General features: G+C 40.7%; 2 protein-coding genes across 2 annotated transcripts; one reads left to right on the forward strand and one right to left on the reverse strand.

Moving 5' to 3' along the window:
• Positions 1-74: 74 nt before the first annotated feature.
• Positions 75-8,545, forward strand: LOC110987464 (glutamate receptor 1-like). The gene is made up of 10 exons (XM_022250206.2): positions 75-326; positions 2,193-2,375; positions 2,609-2,857; positions 3,295-3,476; positions 4,114-4,167; positions 4,494-4,778; positions 4,952-5,059; positions 5,189-5,323; positions 5,529-5,783; positions 6,105-8,545. Exons 1-10 carry the CDS (start codon positions 248-250, stop codon positions 7,302-7,304), a joined length of 2,730 nt encoding a protein of 909 aa, XP_022105898.2. The 5' UTR covers positions 75-247; the 3' UTR covers positions 7,305-8,545.
• Positions 8,546-9,396: 851 nt separating this feature from the next.
• LOC110987462 (glutamate receptor 2-like) lies at positions 9,397-17,361 on the reverse strand. Its single transcript, XM_022250204.2, has 10 exons — positions 17,032-17,361; positions 14,992-15,156; positions 14,440-14,694; positions 13,826-14,016; positions 13,579-13,641; positions 12,933-13,256; positions 12,710-12,817; positions 12,445-12,576; positions 11,793-12,026; positions 9,397-11,678 (listed from the first exon to the last, which is right to left on the reverse strand). The coding sequence occupies exons 1-10, from the start codon at positions 17,117-17,119 to the stop codon at positions 10,494-10,496; spliced, it is 2,745 nt and encodes a 914-aa protein (XP_022105896.2). The 5' UTR covers positions 17,120-17,361; the 3' UTR covers positions 9,397-10,493.
• Positions 17,362-19,354: the final 1,993 nt, after the last annotated feature.

Consider the following 19,354-nt stretch of genomic DNA (forward strand, 5'->3'; position numbering starts at 1 on the left):
TGACGGCAGACACAGCACCAGTGATACTGATAATATCACGCCGCTGAGTAATACACAGCAGTTGGGTTTTTTGTTCCAGCTGCAGGATTTTTGCAGGAAAGGGAAGCAGTGCGACAGCGAGGGATCTTTCGCCATTACTGGATGATTTTTCCCCCTGGTTAATCACATTGGAAGGAGTACATAACCGCGAAGAGTGGTTCTTTACTGAGTGTGTTTTCCTTGACTCTTGGAGAATACCCAGACAGCCATGGCAGTGACTTTGGGCCTTGTAGCCTTAGTTGTTGGGTCACTTGTGGGCAACACTGTTTCACAAAGTTACAAGATCGGTAAGTAAACCGACAAGCATTTTGTGTGAATTGACATGGGCATGTTCGCACCACATTAACAGTGTGAATTGCTGATATTTTACTGATAATTAAAACAATATGGCCATTAAATTGAGCAATGTAACGCCTTCTTGATAGTTTTAGGGAAACGCTGAACTTAAAAAACAAACAGTTATTATTATTAAAGGTTGGCCGGAAAAACGGACGGAAGTTGATGCTTTTGGTGCAAGGTGGTGACGACCGTAAAGGATGCACGTAGACTATATTTGATGACAATGGCGATAATAGATGACGTGATGATGCGCGAAAATAACTGGTGTCGTTCAAGTTATGGTGACAATACTAATGACACATTAAGACAATGACACAAACCTCAGCAATCATAATATAGCAATCGTGACAATGACAACGATATCTAAATATTTCTCGTATATTGACACCAAAAAAAGAAACGTGAATTTGCCCTGCACGTGTTGTTGGATTATTCCAACACGGTAATATTATTAATAATCCGCATTTTTCAATGTGACTCACATCATGAAATAAACGGTAGAACTCGTGGATTTGTGCAATGGAAGAAAGATGTGAAACCTGAGCCCGGTATGGCGGTAGGCAGTGAAATGGTTTAATGGATTTAATTAAATTTATCATAATTTCTGCAGGGGACTCGATATACCCTTGACCCATGATCGGAACTTAATATTAGCCTGTATAAATCATTTTAAATTCGGGCCAATTCTCTCTTAAGAACAGTTTGGACAAACAGACTAATTGACAAAATACGAACACGAATTACTTTATATGAATCAAAATGAAGGAAATACAGTCAAGACAGATTTTTGGTTACACTAAACTGTATTCTCAGAGTGGATCACCAGGCATTAGTGGGTGTTTAGTGGGTGGCCGCTTTTTAGGGATGTTGGGTCCAGTGTCTTATTGTAGCTTTTTGTATAATCTGTAGGTAACCTCATTTTAATCTTAAAGTCATAGTGTTTGCGTGTTTTATTTCTGTACAGCCTGTTGACACCTGTTCATGATGTAATGATCTTTAAACAATAAATACTACTATTTTTTATTATTATCATAAAAACTTTTCACTAAAGATTCACGCTAACCACTTCCGAATTAACTTTAACTGAACTGGGTTGCCGAAACTTTACAGTACTGTTTTCCTGAAAAGTTAGACATCCATCGGTATCTAGTAAATGAGTCAGCGAAGTCGATAGGCTGACATTTGCTCAAGCCCCGACCACTTGTAGTTTTCAACCAATCACCATAGTTGTTTGGCTGGGTCAGGTCAAACGTTATCAGTGAAGTGGTACTAGTAGAGGTTTATCTCCATGCTGATGTTTCTCAATATAATATTTTTTAAAACTTTGAATAAAACAAAATGTAATCCAGGGCTCCGTTGTTGATATTAATTTGGAAATTGACGGACTGATTTTAAAAAAAATGGAACGAGACCTACACCCAGGAACTAAACCGATTCAGTCAAATCGTTTCGTAATAATAAAAAAGTAGTAAGATAAAATGATGTTAATACAAAAGCTACAGACAAAGTTGAAGGGCCATTACGCCACTGTTAATTATGGAAAGACATCTGTAAACACTAAAACAGCAATTACACTGACAGATTGTGAAATAGCTTAATTCAAACTGTTTGTTCACATTCCTGTAATAATGATTAACAAATATAAATGCATACAATTTTATACCTTATCTAATTAAAGTCATTCAGACAGTTATGAAAACCTGGTCAAAATATTTCAGAGGTGGTCATGACATCAAGAAAGTTTGGATTGCAAATATTTAAAAACCCTTGCACTTCAGGTATATGTGTTGCTTTTCTATTTGTCCTTTCTTTAGGTGCCATGTACGGCATGCATACACGTGTGGACAATCTTTACAAGAGACTTTTCACGGATGCTGTGACATACATTAATCGTGATGAGAACCTGATGAACATAGACGGTACCGAATCCCTAGCCGTCTTCAATGAACCACTCATTACTTGGACATATTCCAACCCGCCACAAGCACTACGTGGAGGTAGGTCGGTTATTGTTTGTATGCATGAAGGAAAATGGTTGTGTGGCCACAATGACGTACATTGTTTCAAGACTGATCTGATATTTTATTTTTACAAATACAGCATTAAAATGTCCTAACTGCATTTATCAAATCCCAAAGATGGACAAAACGACTTAGTGTTAAATGTGATTTCAAAGTGTCAATTCCTTAGTTGTTAAGTTATAATCAGTTGTCTGTATTTTAATGCGCAGCCTGTACGTTTGCCGGCTCGGTTGATATCAACGGCTTGATCGTTCCCTCGGATGTTTGTCCAGACTGTGGCGGCCATACAGGGCGGATTATCGGTAATGCCTTCGCTCCAGTTATTGCTCTAGACCAGGCTGAGGGCTCCAAAGCATACAAGATGCTACCTACCGACACCGAGTTGGTGGAGTTATGGGTTAGTGTCATCAATCACTACAAATGGCAAGACTTCATCTTCATCTACGATGGCGATTCTTGTAAGTGAACACCCTTTGGCGCCCCGCCCCCATTTCTGACTAAAGAAGGCAGAATGATCGATTCAATTTCAAGTCACAATGAGTACGACTTTGTGTTGGAGAAAAACGTTCAGCCATGCAAATGAGAAATCGACTAGTTTCAAAACAAAGCAACGTGTGATGAAAGTGGAGAGACAAAGTTTGACATTATTATGACTGTCCTATGTTCAATATAGTGTCAAATTACCAAAGCATACTTTTTATGCCAAAGATGAAAAAGGAAGAAGAAAGGAACCAGGACTGAAAGATGTACAAATAAAACGCACTGATCGAAATTGAATTGCGTCCTTTAAAATGTCGTTTCACTCTACACTGCATGATTCAGAGTATTAGCAATGCTCACTAGGCATGTAGCGCAGGCAGCCATTGTTAAATTGTGCTATCTTTATTCAATCAAGCATATTCGCTGGCCTGGGTTCTTCTTGAGATGGAGAGAGAAAACAGTTGGCATGTGATCCCGTACGAGATTTATGACGAGGAGGACTATGGCAAGATGGCCAAAGATTTGAAGCAACGAAGAACGCAGAACTACCTTTTGTACATGCACGAGGAAGAGCGCCTCCCAGGCCTCCGTGACAGTGTAAGTTAATGAAGTGCCTGATTACGAATTGGGTACAGGTTCATATCGTGTCAACTTACTGGGTCAAGTTTAAGCAGCTTCAGGTTACCGGCCCAAATACCATGACAGGGATAATGATCGTGATTTTTTCAAAGTGCTGCACAAAACGTTTCACAAATTATCGATCACAAACTGGTCAGAGTCATTACTTGGGTAATCAGAAAAAAATGTCGCCGTTAAATTTGCAATTATTCATCAAATAGGTGAGCTGCTTTAATTGAGTACAAAAATATTGTCAGACTGTTATCGTTACTAAGTTAATCTTCATGCCTGTTACTAAGTATGGCCCAGTAGCGTGCATAGGTCCTTCGTCCAAGAAAGGGGCAATATAGGCTAGTTTTTTTCCAAACACGACCGGCAAATTCATTCACCTTATAGAGAATCCCCCCCCCCATCTGGAGGGAGTATCGTCTCCAAACAGTGCTATTAAATTTACATGTACTTTCAATTAAAAAATCAAAGGAAACACAACTTGACAGTATGTCAGGAAGGGGGGGGGGTAACTTTCTCCCTGCACCCCCCCCCCGATACGCTACTGCGGCCATTGAATACTTTACCATTTTTAATGAACACTTTCAATTGTATATTGTTTCTTTAGATGTTGGATAATGGCTTGTTTGGCGATAAATACCACTGGATATTCGGAAACTTGGTAAGTTCCCTCTGGCTCCAGTGAGTATAACAGTGGCAAAGGGAGATGTTTGCTATTCTAAAAATCAACTCAGGATTGGATGAGTTGCGCAGTTTATCAGCATTCCACAACTTATCACAGCCTCAAGTCCAAATAATTCTCAGAATTTTAAATCGAGGATAATTACACATTACACCTGTAAAATCCAACCTTTCCACACAGAGCTTACCGTATATGTACGCGCAATTTAATCGTATAATGAATCCCACTGTAATGCTAGTTAAAGTCATGTCCGTCAAGTCAAAAAGGCACGCAGAAAACTCTTTTTCTTTCTGTCTGGGTTTCAGGAGCCGCCAATTACCCGTCGGTACTTGGACGACAAGCTTCGTATCCACACTTCATTCCTGACCCGCTTCAAGATGAGAGTCCAGGATGGTTTTGACCAAAACGTTCTGACTAAGAACCCAATTCCGCCTCGTAACTGGCCCTTCAGAGAGCGTACCGCTTACGACGCCATGTTGTTCTTTGCCCAAGCTATGACTGTTTTCCGTAGGGAGAATGGCCGGTACCCGAACGTTGTGCCCAAATGTGGAGAAGATGTAAGGAGCGAGCTGGAACCAGTTATGCAAAAGGTTGGTATTCAATTAATCCTTTTCCCCACTCTAGACAGAAGAAACATGAATGTTTCTATGCTCATGATGTGGAAGAGGAAGTAAAAAACAAAAACAAAAAACGATTAGCAATTCATTTAATTCAAATTTGACTTTCCCGGATACAGTTTCATTTTGTTCGTTTTTGTTTTTAGATCAGCATCGAAGGTTTAAGCGGGGAAGTGGCATTCAACTCACATGGTGACCGTGTCAACTACACAATTGATGTGTACATGGGCAAAGACAAGCATAATATTTTGAAGGTGAACCCAATACCCAGTCAACTAATATAAGATTTGCAGTACTATTTTCATGTCGTGTATGCACCTTTGATCCAAGCCAGTCTGGCTACATTTGCCGTTGATGATACATGTTGTAATACTCAATTTCAGGCGGGTGTATGGACGCAGAATATCGCGCATTATGAGCGCAAGTACGGGGAGGTTTGGCCAAAGGACAAGGGTCGCCTTAATATGTTCCCATTCAGACAGTCGGATCAATCATACATCAAAGTACTCTCCATCGAGGTAAGGGAGGTTATGAATATTCAAATTCATCGAAATACTGAATTGTAGGCTTGAAACTTTATCCTTAATTTCAAAAACCAATAAATACAGCCACGTACGTAATCTTTATTCCAGAAAAAAGAGCACGAAACAAACACTGACCAGAATGAGACATTGAAAGCAGAAATTGTAAAATAATGCAATGATTGATCATTCTGAATTGAAGGAGCCGCCCTTCTTGATGTTAAGGGACCATAACTACGATCGAGAGAGACGCCAGGCTCAGACAGGCGATGAGCTGGGTTTGGACCGCTACTATGGTATCATTCCAGAATTGCTGGAAAATATCCGCAAAATCTTCGAAGAGGAGCTGAGAATGGAGTTCAAGTACAAGATCGAGCTAGTAGCGGAGGGGTACTACGGAAAAAGAAACCCCAACACTGGAGAGTGGGATGGAATGGTCAAAGAACTACAAGACTCGGTAAGCATAAATGGGAGAGTAGTGGTGTGAAGTTAGCTGAACGTGAGATATTAAGGGTGAAAGAACACACCAAAACATAGGAGGCTGCTTTGCATAATTATTCTAACGTTCATAGACCCAGGCTGAAAAAAAGGTTTCATAGTATGAATCAAAGTTTTTGCCATAAAAATGGGATATGTGAAAACGAGACCCGTGGTTGCATTCCTCCATAACAGCCCTTGCTACAAACCTATAAACTTCTCTTTATATTTGTTGTTCTGGACACGCTTGATTGCTGATACCTTTCATGAACAATTTGGTTGCTCTTTTTCCAATATTCAGGATGCTGACCTTGCAGCCGGTGCATTCACTGTTACTAGACAGAGAGAAGACGTCATTGATTTCACCAAGCACTTCCACACTGGCCCCATTAAAGTCTTGATTAAGCACCCCAATTGGGTCCGTGACTACCCTTTTGCCTTTGTCTTCTCCCTCCACTGGGACGCTTGGCTGGTCAACTTGTTCGCCTTCGGTATCACCATTTTGGTCTTTTGGTTGTTGATGCGCTATCACCCAATGGAGTATCGTAAGCAGCAAGAGGTAGGTCAGGCCACACGAGAGCAATCCATCGAGTTCACGCTTCGGAACACGGCCTGGATGTTGACAGGCATCATGTTCCTCCGTGGACACAAACTTTCTCCCGTCTCCCTCGCCGGCCGAATTCTCCTCTCCGCCTGGTTCTACTTCACTCTTGTCATGGTTTTCCTGTACATGCTGAACCTGACCGAATACGTCACCATCGACAAGGATATTCTCTCGATCAACAGCCCCACCGATCTGCTCAACGAGCCGCTGTTGAAGATTGGGATGGTGCGAAACGGTCCTACCCATGATTATTACTCCATGTCATCTAACTCAGAGGATCAGCAACTCATGTCCATCATGGGCGTCCTTGACCGACAACCATTCGTGGAGAGGCTGCGTGATGGTGCCTTGCGAGTCCGCAACGACAATGGTCATTACGCTTTGGTCAGTGAAGAAATACTGTTGACCTACTACACCCAGAGAGGGCCGTGGTGTGATCTCTATGTCGTGGGCGATCCTGTGAAGAGGCTGAAATACGCCTTCGCTACCCCGTCTGGCTCGCCTCTCCGTGACCAAATCACCTACGCCATCAACAAACTAAAGACGTCTGGGGTCGTTCAAGAGTTGCTGGAGAAGGATTGGTTTGGCTACCAGAAATGTGAGGAGGAAACTCTCTGGGAATCGGAGAGTGTTTTGTCCATCAACGGCAACGACTTGGAGGGTGTCTATTATGTCTTGGCCATGGGTGTGGTTTTGAGCGCTATAATCTTCTTTATCGATGTCATATGTTACTGGCTGTTTGGTAGTTGCTCTTCTGTGGGGACCCATCCTCCGAGTAACCCTAGAGGGCCGGGGGAAACTATCACTATGACTGTCAACCCACGTGAACAGCACACAAGAAACGACTTCGACTACAGTAAACCCGCTGAAGAAAAGTCTCCCAACATGTGGATTTAGACAAGCCTTCACAACCAGAGGATTATCACTTCAAAACTCCTCAAAACATCATTCCTGACATTAACCCATCTTAGGCACAGGAAGAACTCAAGAAAATGAAATGTTGAGAACAAAACTGTAAATGGGAGTTAGTTCAAGCTATGGAACAGATTTTATGTTTTGTATAATTTGAAACATGCACTAACTAACCTTGTAGAAATTAGCACTGTCTTGCGTTATCTGGTTGAGAGATAGTTACTTTCATCACTTTTTTGTTTGTTGCCGATATGTATATATTTGGACCTGATTTGAGGGTGACTTTTTAATACGCTTATGGACTTTGTGATAGTAAAACCTTCCAGTAGATATAATGTAATACTACGTTTGTAATTTCCTTTAAACTTTTTGGCCCTATACAGTGTATAACGATCACAGAAAACGACGCATTGCGGAAGTAATCTTACTTTTTCAATTATAAAAGTGAACTAATTATAAAATTAGATTTTGTAAAATACTGTATCGAACTGCTCCAATTCAGAGCAGTGGACATTTGAATCTTTCACACTCTCTTAATACTCTGTGCTGCTGCCCTGGTATCGAAATGCAGATGCTGTTTTTAATCAGTGATCTGACATGTCGAAATTGTTTTGAATAATGAATATGTTAACGAGCCGTTAGTTTTAGGAAATGATCTAGACTAGTCACAGACTTGATCTTTATTATTACAACGCATTCCTGTATAAACTGGAAACGTGTCTCTTAAGTGTTACAAAAACGTTTGCAAAAACTTAATCTCTTTAAGTTTTTCTTTTCAGAAACTTGATGTAACGATGTCGACTGACATCGTTTTTGGGAAAGGTAGGGAATATCAATGTACGTGTATAAGTCACATGGAAGCAATTAAACTTTGTATTTAGAGACAAAACATTTTCCAGCTTTGGTATGTAGATATTTAAAACTGCATTAATGTGAAATATTCTTTCGTATTTTTACTCAGCTTTTTCAATAGTTTCTCATCCATTTTCGACGTGAACACGTACACATTTTACATGTTAGTTATAATAAAAGGCAAATATGTGTAGATGAGACAAATTATCCATCGCTTGTTGTCTTAACAAGACTGAACATCTCAAACTAAAGCACTTTGGAAAAAGTAAACTTTAAGTTGATAACCTTTTGTTTTACAATGAGTGGCGAGACGTCACAATACTGCTTTTGATGAATAACACAACAGAGCAAAATTCCTTCTTGAAAATAACAAATTTTGTTTTGGCGCCGATTCGTGGCATTTCTTGCGTACTTTTGCTCCTTTCTTCCCAATTCTGAAAATGAATCATAGCAAACTGTGAGAGTTTTCCAGAGGAGTAAAGCAACAAGGAGAAGACATACATTTACATTATAATTAGGAAGAAAACATTATAATAAAATGAGCCACGAGCAGCCCCCTGGTATTTTGATAATGCAAGAACAAAGTTAGTTCATGTCGTCTTTTTTCATAAATGTGAGAAGTCCCCTCCGAACGTAATGTACATGTAGGCCTCTCAGTCCCTTGGTCATGAAAACAATTTCAGTACAGGACTACGGCATTCCAGCAAATAACTTCAAACGCCACGAATTACAGAGAGGGCGCTGTAACTGCAATAAAGAGGGCGAAAGAAGTCGAACATAGGTGCAACAGAAATCAGCCGCGGTTTTTTAAGCGAGGTCTGCATCAAGGGAGTCCTAACTTAGCCGACAGCTGTTATTTTCATTTCTTCGGTCAATTTCATCAGTTTTAACTTCTCTGCTGCCTCCATGTACATGTACTTACTAGTAAACAATTTTACCGACGGCTGTTTCGGTAGCAGTTAGAAAACTACCTTGAATACGTTTTGGTTGCTTTTCATTATGCAAAAGAAATGCTTCGCAATTTCCCAATAAGAACAATCGCAAGAACATGTACAATGTACATGAAAGCTTTACGAATTACCCCCTTTCAGCACACCTTTCTACAGTTACGTTTAATCTTTAAAACAGTCAAACTGTCAACCGAACAAAAAAGAAAGAAAAAAGAAAACCTAAAGGAAAATGCCTAGAAACCTGAAGATTACCACGCAAAACAGATTTCATAAAGTAAATTGCAAATTACATTCCTTTTTATTACGAGAAGCATGATCTTTTTGACAATCCAGAAATTTATACACACGTCATAAAAATGCTTATTAACAAAGTTGATTAAAGTAAATCTAAGCGAAATGATTACGAATTAAGAAAAGCTAACAACTTATTCGAAAGAAAATGACTTATTATAACAAAAACTACACTGAGTGTACATGTATATTGCAATAGTTCAACTTGGAACAAAAGAGTAGGGCCTAATGAGCATTCATGTGATAACTTTCAAGAGATCAGAATCGTAACCTTGTCAGAAAATTCTCTGGCAAGTGCAGTTACCGTGATCATGAAAAGGGAGAATGACAATTTTAAAAACGAAACGAAACCGTTCTGATATATGAAACAAATCAAAACAAAGCTAACAGACAAAAATAACATACAGCTAACAGTCGCGGATTATTATTTACAACTTAGCCCCAAACCACTCTGTACAAAGATTAGAGATTTATACAAAATACAAACCTAGAACAACGTGAACCTAATCGGGATTACGTAAATGTATTGTACATTGCGTAAAATCTTAACCCTGTCAAAATACTTCAGCCGTCAAAAATTACGCTTTAACATTATAAAACTGCGGTATACATGTACAGCAATGGAAATCGGCTTGACAATTTTTGACGCCGGGATTGTTCGTTGATCAGTGGTCTACAAACAGTGGCTTCTTTTGTGTCTATCATTTCACATAAATGTATGCTTCTTTCCACCTCCTTCAAGGGATCAGAATAAGAAATACATGTCCTTAACTTCACCGAGTACAACATCTTTACCTTCTTCGCTATCTAATGTCCATGTAAATTCAAAGCATTTTGTGGTTTTCCAAAAAAATTACCAATCAAAACAGAAGTGCTTTAGGAACGTTGTTGGCATGATTGCATTTGCAAATTACATGTACATAACATCTTGTGTCCCGCTGTTAGTGTCTTTGTAGGAAAAATTCATTATTTGGGTCTTCAGTCACAGAACAGCAAACAGTTCGTCCGTGTACATGTACATACGTAGGAGAAGTAGTACAAGTGCATTATTCATGCCCACGTTGGAACGCATTCTTGGAATTTAGATCCACATCTTCTCGTCTCCACCTCCTGCTCCACCACCCACCGGTCCACTCATACCCCCTCCACCTCGAGGGCCTCCCATGCCACCTCCCATACCACCATTACGAGCGCTGCTTTTGCTCTTCTTGCCACCATTGCAGGAATTCGAGATGGATTCGACAGCGAAGGTAACGACAGCCAGGATAATGCCGATGAGGAGTATGTAGTAGACGCCTTGGAGATCGACTGTGGTCAGGGAGAATACACCTTGTCGCTCCCAAGTGGTCAAGTTGGCACATTCCTGATGACGGACATCCAGATCCCACCACTCTCTCTCCAGATCTTCAAGAACACCTGTATCACGGAGTGATTCGATGGCACTTGACAACTGGTCACGAAGCGGAGAATCTTTCTGCACGGCTAAAGCGTACGTGGTGCGGGTGATATAGGTGCCAGACACTAGCAAGTCACAGGGTCTCTTGCTAGCTATGAAGCTCAACTCGCCTGCTTCACCAATGAAGGCATAGTAACCGTTGCTCTCACGTACTCGTTTGATACCGTCTTCGATGTCATTGACCCACGGGGAAGGAACACGCGTGTTCATGTGCTGCCACAGACGCTGGTACTCTGGTACGCTAGACTTCTTGAAGAAGTAAAATGTGGAGCCCTTTTCAACTGTACCGAAGGCAACCTCAGTCTGGTCTAGGAGCTCTTCTGCGGTTTTGGTGTAGGCCAACCTCTTGTTGGTGGTAACAAAGTGGGTGAGGTTCAGCAGGTACAGGAACACCATGATAATGGTGAAGACCCACCAGAACGCTGCCAGAGTACGACCAGCGTTGGAGCGGGGAGAAGCATCGAAGCTCTGCAGGAACATGGTAGAGGTCAGGAACCACATTGAATTCTTCATGCTGAAGTTCTCGGCGTTCTCTTCGAAGGTCTCACGCCGTTCTGCAGCGGCGCGCCACTCGTAAGGATCGAAGTAGTTGAAGAAGAACAGCATGGCACTGATGATGAAGAAAGCGGCCAGATTGACGAACCACACCTCGATACCGAATGGGTACATGATGCGGAAAGGATTATGCTGGACGTAGTTGGGGTGTTTCATCATGATAGTAATACCAGAACTCATGAAAGGGTATGTAAAATCGACGGCTTCCGAACGATCGGGTGTTACAGTCAGAGGTCCAGCTGCAATGTCGGCTCTCTGTAAGAAAGAAAGCGAAATAAAACATTCAAATTTCCTGTTAAGAGTTACATGTTTTCCACAACATTGAGTTATGCAAGAGAGGGAAGCAACTAATCTTTGTCTGCTACTCACCTTATGGACCACATCTCCCACCATGCCATTCCAGATTAAGCTGTACCGGTGTCTACTGCCAAACTTTCCGTCAGCAACTAGCTCCACTTGGTAGTCAAAGTCGATCCCCTTGACATGAGTTTTGATTCGTTCCAGCAGGTCGATGATGTAACCCTCGAAGCGATTATTGCCTTGATAGCTTCCAGTCTCTGTCACGGCCGACTCGTTACCCTTCAACATGAGGAATGGCTTAGCCTGTTGGTCAAACAACAAGGGAACACCAATTACTTCGCTCGTTCATAAAATTATCATAAAGGAACAAATTTCTTCTCCTGATATTCACTCCGGCTCATGTTTTATAGAAATTAGAAAGTTTAAACCTTCAGATGAAACCTTTATGATAACAGAAAACACCCGCTGCCTGTAATTCCGAATACTCCTCAATGAACACCATCCGATGTTTACGGAAAAAAGAAGTTTGAAAATTTTGTTGATTATTTGGAGACTCCAGAATATGCCCATAATTACATGTACTGGAAATGTTCAAAAGTACAAACATCAATTTCTCCCTTAACTGACAAAAGCCTCGGAGGCATCGATTATTAAATATTTTGGTGAGATTCCTGGACTTGCATTCATTTTATGCATCAACTTGATTGTGTTTGCAACTGACCTCAATGGTGACAATCTTGATGATTCGCTCAGACGCATAGTTGTGGTAGGTTACGTTAAGATGACCTTCGCTCTGCCATTTCCTGTCCCATTTTTTCTCCCAGTAGTTAGGGTTTTGCGTCCATTCGCCCCTCTAGAAAACAACAACAAATTGAAAATGAGGATTGTAAAGTTCTTACATATCTAAGAAAAACATCGGGAGTTTTTCTTTTCTTTTCAATTTTCAACTTGCTCTTCAATGATCGAGGGCAGAGAAGGGCACTTACCATTTGATCCAAGGTCTTGAACTGCCCACTGTAAATTGAAATCGTGTAGTTGACACGATTTCCGTGTGCATCAAACGCTACATTCCCTGAAATTCCTTCGAACGCCACCTTTTGGTAGAAAATGGAGAAAAGATAATCAATATCTGAACTCAAGAAGTGGCAGGTCATATCAGCGTACGTGCATGATGTTTCATTGTGCAGGTGGGAGAAATAATTTGCTCACGTCTTTTAGGTATCTGCTAAGAAAATTTTCAGAAGGCACGGTAGTGGCAGTTGGGCAGGGCGGCATCTGGGTATCGCCTGGCAACACGGCTGTGCCCGTGGCTCCATTATCTTCTCTCCATTCACGATACAGTTTGAGGGCGTGGCCTACAGCGATGACAGCATCGAAGGCAAGGCGGTCTCTCATTGGCCACTCAGTGGTGGAGGTTCCGATGGAAGTGGGTAAGGCGTACTGGAGCTCCCTCGTGAAGTTCATGCCAAATCGGGTCATGTACACGTTGGTTTTCTCGAGTTCGGTTCGGAAGGTTCTGTCCAAAGACATGTCCTGCAAAAATGTACAAAGTTATGAAATAAAATGGACTAATCAGAGAGTGGATACTACGTGTATGAAGTCCTAAACGATTGCACTCAATACATGATCACAGAGAGGACAGGGACTAAAATAATCATTACTACTGAAAGAGAAATTTACCAAGTGTTCCATTCACAGAGGATTCGCAAAGTATTCCAAAAAACCCCAAACATTTAAATATCGGAAATAATAACAGAAAACACGGTCATACATTCAAAAATGGTAAAACAATTTAACTATCCGTAAATTATTCATTTAAATCGAAAGAATTATTTGCAACCAACTCTTTACTTACAATGTTCCCGAGGATCCAGTGGTATCTGGCATTCAAAATCTGAGCACCTGGGTTCTGCTCTGCCTGCAAAGTTGAAATAATAGAAAATCATAAAACACAGGTACAATGTTATTGTGCACTTACTTTGGAGGAACATGTACATGTGTATTGCAAGTACGTTCAACAAAGTACCGCTTTTAAATGGTTACTACAAACGGCCTTTTGTTAGACCTTCGGCAGCTTTATGGGAATCACTGTGTTGTCTTACCCACACCAGGAAGGCCTTTGCGTTTGCTTCTTCCGAGCAGAAGAGAAAGATATTGGTGGTGGATTCGGCTTTGATCTTAGCGGCTAGTTCCATGTAGCCGTTGTGGTCGTTTCTGTCACCCACCGGTATGGCTGTTATGTTCCACTCCAGCTCCCGCTGAATGTTGAGAACTTCCTGAAGGAACTCTAGGGCTGGTTTACAGCGAGGTGAGGAAAAGAGAACACTTTATGGGGAAGGCAGTCAAACAGAGAGCTAAAACTGGCCTTTCGTTGTTGCTTTTGTTCAATCAAAGGAGGGATCTCATTTTTAGGGGTTTAATTTTTTGAGCTCGGAACGGAGAGTTGACAAATGGATCGATTTCTTCGTTACATGTAAATCCCGTCGATAAAAGGCTCGTCTTAAATGTCGTAAACGTGAGTTATGTTTCTACTTAATCGGAATATCTAAATAATTAACATTTATTTTTAAGATCAATTAACAAAGTCGTCATTAGCATGTTACAGTCAGTGAATGATAAAAGGTTCTCCTCAAATACAGCACATAAGTTTGTAAAACGAAGGAAAGTTGATTCGAAACAAAAGTTACAAAATATGAAAGTGTCTCTATGAACCTACCATTGTTGCCATCGTGAACGATGATGAAGTTCCTCCATGTAAAGTATTTGAGGATGTCGACAAACATGGAGTTGGTATCTTCCGGGGATGGGTGCATCTTGAAGGCTATGGAGCCTGAGTCATAGGAACCGTGGTCCAGGGCAAAGATAGGATTGGAGGCGTGGCTGGCGATACCGGCAATGTCCTCACACTCTGAACACTTGTCCTCAGGAAGGATCATGGCAGAGGGTCGCTCCGCGCTGATGAGGTTGCAAACTGCGTAACAAAGACGAGTTTTTATTCACGTTATTGCAGTCAATCGCTGATTCCTGTCAGACCAATGATTTTTTTCTGTTCTTTGTTTTCGGGAAATTGCATTTTGGGTTTGAAACATTACGCGTCCACGAGCTCCGCTCTTAACTGTACCCGTTGCAACATTGCAGGTCTGAGATAATTCAAACGACCTGAAGGTCCAGAAGCAATCATATATGTACACATGACATGGACATTTTCATGCATTCACTTGGTTAACATCCCACCACCACCACCACAAGTCGATCCCAAGAGACTTACTGTCGTTCAGAGCAGAGAAGACTGAGTTTGAAGTCTTGACGTCGTCAATTCCCCTGAAGACGATGTCATGAACCTCTGAGAGGAAGGTTGTGTTTCGTTTGATGTATCGGACGCCATCTTCAATGACCGATTTCAGGCCTTCGGACCCCGTACCAAAGAGCGCCGCTGTGAGAAGTCAAATCAGGAATCAGTGTGAAATGCACCCTGAAATGTATTCTGCTGAAATGCGACACTAAAAGGCCACACACGTTGTACATGTCCATGATTTTGAACGTGGGACGTAATTCTTATTTACTCCATTTTGTTCAACTTGTCATAGGGATAACTGTATCCATCGACTTCAAATATAGAATAAATATGAACCACGTCCAGAGGCACAAAGGGGTAGGGATACGCCCCCACCGAATTGTGGATTATTTCTAGATTTAAAAGGTACATGTATTAGGTAATTTTTCAGGACCAGTCTACAACAGCAAACCTATATCTTACAATTTAAACTATATAAATAGAAACACTAAATGCAGCCTATTTAATTACATATATACACATAGTGCGTTAGCATTTTCTGAGCCCTATTCAGCAACGTCTTCGAACAGGGATCTTCTCGAAAAATGATGGCGACAGAAACAAGAACACTAAGGAAGCTGATAGACTGAACTTGATGCATTTCCTCAAAACGCATCAGAACGCTTAACAATGTTCAAATGGACACAATGAAAGCAGCATTCAAGTTAAGGGAGCGAACTGCGGTTTCACAAAGCAACTTCTTCACATAATCATCAATAATTTTCAAAATACTCTGTACTGGCTACATGACTGAGTGTCTTTAAGTTCTCATAACATTTTATTTTATGCGGATCATGGGTTAAAAAGGACTTATTTTCCCACTAAACCTACTGAGGAAACCAGAACATCATAGTCACTGGCAACAGTTTCTGCGGATTTTGTAGGAGGCACACCCTAGAAATTGTTGGCTATTTTTGATACTGCCTACAAGCTTTTCTCGTAACAAAATTTCAAGATTGGATGTATTTTAATGTTTAATGTCACGTAAGGTTTGAAAAATAAAGGAATACGACAAAAATTCTAGCAACGAGAGAAAAATCCTTTTGGTGCTAAAAAACAGTCGCGCCTGCCAATGCATAAACAAAAACGGTGGCCATTTTGCTATATTCAAGTACCCAAAAATTGGCCAATTATTCAATGCGTCTAAAAAGCTCTGTTTTTGGATATACTTTCACGATACACTATAATTCTCTCTCCGGATTCAAAACAAGTTTAGGCCTACCGCTGATTTTACTACTCGTTCATATAGTCATTAATTGATATGCAATTTCGCACAACAAAATCACAAGACAGTTGTTTAAATATGTAAAATACCACTTTAATGTTCATATATAAATATACATGTATACAGACACTTAGCACATCCTATGGAACTACAGTTCCGACCCAAAAATGGCGGTAAGACGGTTGGAATCATGCACTGCTTTGTACATGTACAATACATGTACATGTACTCTATGCGTACACATCCCACGGTATATCTCATTTGCATATGGATACAACTATTGTGCGTTATTCATTCGTGTGTGACCTAAGCATTTGGTAAGCGCTGGCACGGAAGGAGAATAAGAAAATGTCGGACGCCAAAATGCTTTCGTCACATCAGGCAGATGCCGCAAACTAACCAAAACTTCGTATTTGCCCCCCCCAAAAGCTTTTCATAATATGAAAACTAATACTAGCAGAATAAAACCGTTAACATTACACAGCTACTGAGCTCTTCAATTTTTACACGTTTTTAGTGAAAGATGTTTTGGACCAATACAAAAATGAATCAGTTGATGGCATCTTTCCTACCTCTATGATCAGACTGATGATAGCATGAGTTCAATCAATTCACGGCAACCATGAACTGATGAATCGTATTCATTGGACATAATTTTTTCCTTGTTAAAACTACACAACCATCCAAATCAATCATTCTAAACATATCATTAAAACAATTGATAAACGCAGGAGGGATGAAATACTCACAGACAGCGACGGTTCCCGCATCACTTCGGTGCACGTATAACTGAAGTAGCAACAAGCCCCACACGACTTTCACTGAAGTCGACAACATGATGCCTGCAAACTCGCTTCCTGAAAACCTCTCTGTACAAACGCAGCAACCCTCTACAGGGTGACAATATGGCCTAGAAATCCTGCTGCGTAGTTATGGTTGTTTCAACCTGTTCTTCGCCGATGAAATTCAGTTCCTCCGGAGGCAGGAATCGGTTTCGAACATCAAACAGGGTTTTTCTTTCCGTTGCCTCGTATGATTCAGGTGGGCAGGTTCGTGAAAGGAATTACCTCACCGAAGCCAGATCCGGGCTCGCATTCACGGGCGCTACGTGCCAATTGCATGCGTAATATTCATGAGGAGGCGGGATGGAAGGATCCATTTTTACCAGGGGGAGGACATTGACACAATAATGACTTGCATATATAAGGTCACGGTGTTTGCTTCAAATTTAGCCTCGAGTCAAAACGACCTGCTCACTGTACATGTATATACACCTGTACATGTACAATGTACAGTGTACAGTACATGTACATTATATTGCGTCACTTACTGAGGTAGCCACAACTCATGGGAAAAGAAAACATAACACAAACATCAAATAACAAGAACATAGATATTGCCATTCATAATATTTGGAACCATCTAGGTCACTGAATGAAATAGGTTCTTATTCCTCCATGGTTGAACAAAGACACACATACTTATCAATAATTTGCTAAACATCGTGCTCAAATTCAAGAAACTTTTGGAAACGTGAAGCAATCGATGGCAGTATTTGCCATGGGCAGATAATATGTAATATAACATTGATTGTAATATACGTGTCAAATGGTGCAAGGCGGTACCGTACAAATGACGTCGCTGGTTTCCAACACTTCTGATTTTTTCGCAATGTAGATTTGTTCGTGAATTCTCCGAGCACACCAGACATACAAACTCAGAGCACACCAGACACATACAAACTCCTGATATATAACAATACCACTGACGGCGTGACTATTGTATTATACCAAAAATGTACATGTATTTTACATATACATGTATGTACATAACAGCTCTTAGCTACCAAACAAGACAACCAACTTTTCTGCATCTTTAAACTTGGGGCGGATAGTCCGTGGCGCCAAAATAAAAAAAAAGGAAGCTGACAATCCATTCATAACTTTCATTTCATTCATAACAACAAAAGTCAAACTTCGTTTGAATACACTTTTCACGCTCTAATCAAGTTTGTGAATAAAATCGTGTCCGGGAATCCAATTAACGAGTGATTGTTTTTTATACTCTAAGATCTGAAGTGGCACAGAAAAAACAGCTCCACCGTATTTCGATCCATGGCACTGCCTTTTTTCTCGCCTTGTTCGGTGTGTTTTATTCCTCCATATTCGGTGGCAGAACAAATAAACAACTACTCCGACTTCCAAAACAAACAAGTAAGTCACATTTGTTGACGGTAGCCCAATAATAAATGTTCACACGTAATAAATCACAAGGATATATGACTGCCTATCTTATCAGACATGGCTGACTGCTCCATCACGTACATGTATATGGCAGTTACGAATTTGCCGGTCAGTTGCGCGAAGGGGCTACTGGTGTTACACATTTGAAGCCTTCTCAATTATTTTCAGAATCTTGTTAGTTGAACAATAAACGATGGATAGGCATTAACAGGAATTTCCCGACATTTATCTTCCGTAAATCCAACCACGTATCCCACAGACCTGAAATACATGTAATTTATGCAAACAGGGACACGAATTTGCCAATATTTTTAATGCAGTTATTTACAAAAAATTTTGATTTTTGAAAGCACGTGTATTTTTGCTGACCTTATTCGTTATTTATCTTCTGCTCACGTATCTGTTAGAGCTCCATGATCACTCCATGATCACATCGACTCCTACTTTGCAATTCATGTTCATCTTAGCCTTAGGATCCACAACCCATTTTAGTGGACTTCTTTGTCCTCAAATATCGGTAAAAATTCACCAGACACCAAACAGTATGTATGACTTAAAGGTTACGTAATACTTTAAATAGGGCAAATCGTGACGTCCCGCGAAGAAGCAACCGATGTACATGTACATATGAATATTCATTCAATATTCCTAGCCACGCCTGTACAAGGACCAAATCAACCGAAAGTTGGTTAATAAGTGACATAATTAAGGACATTTGCACAAGTACATTTGGCCAGGAAAATTTAAGGAACACAATGACAACAGATCAGAGAAAGGCATTGTGTCCACCACCACTACCTGATTTCATGTCCAGGGATCTGGAATCTGC

The sequence above is a fragment of the Acanthaster planci genome, linkage group LG05 (assembly GCF_054643075.1).
Source record: "Acanthaster planci isolate LZ-2023a linkage group LG05, COTS_SCS, whole genome shotgun sequence".
NCBI lineage: Eukaryota > Metazoa > Echinodermata > Asteroidea > Valvatida > Acanthasteridae > Acanthaster > Acanthaster planci.

Excerpts from the sequence above, each read along its gene's own strand:
- LOC110987464 (XM_022250206.2), top strand. The coding sequence starts at position 248 with ATGGCAGTGACTTTGGGCCTTGTAGCCTTAGTTGTTGGGTCACTTGTG. Across the intron at positions 2,376-2,608 it reads GCCACAAGCACTACGTGGAG|CCTGTACGTTTGCCGGCTCG; the intron begins GTAGGTCGGTTA and ends TTTAATGCGCAG. Across the intron at positions 2,858-3,294 it reads CATCTACGATGGCGATTCTT|CATATTCGCTGGCCTGGGTT; the intron begins GTAAGTGAACAC and ends TATTCAATCAAG.
- LOC110987462 (XM_022250204.2), bottom strand. The coding sequence starts at position 17,119 with ATGTTGTCGACTTCAGTGAAAGTCGTGTGGGGCTTGTTGCTACTTCAG. Across the intron at positions 14,695-14,991 it reads CTTCTCTGCTCTGAACGACA|TTTGCAACCTCATCAGCGCG; the intron begins GTAAGTCTCTTG and ends TTTGTTACGCAG. Across the intron at positions 14,017-14,439 it reads CGTTCACGATGGCAACAATG|CCCTAGAGTTCCTTCAGGAA; the intron begins GTAGGTTCATAG and ends GCTGTAAACCAG.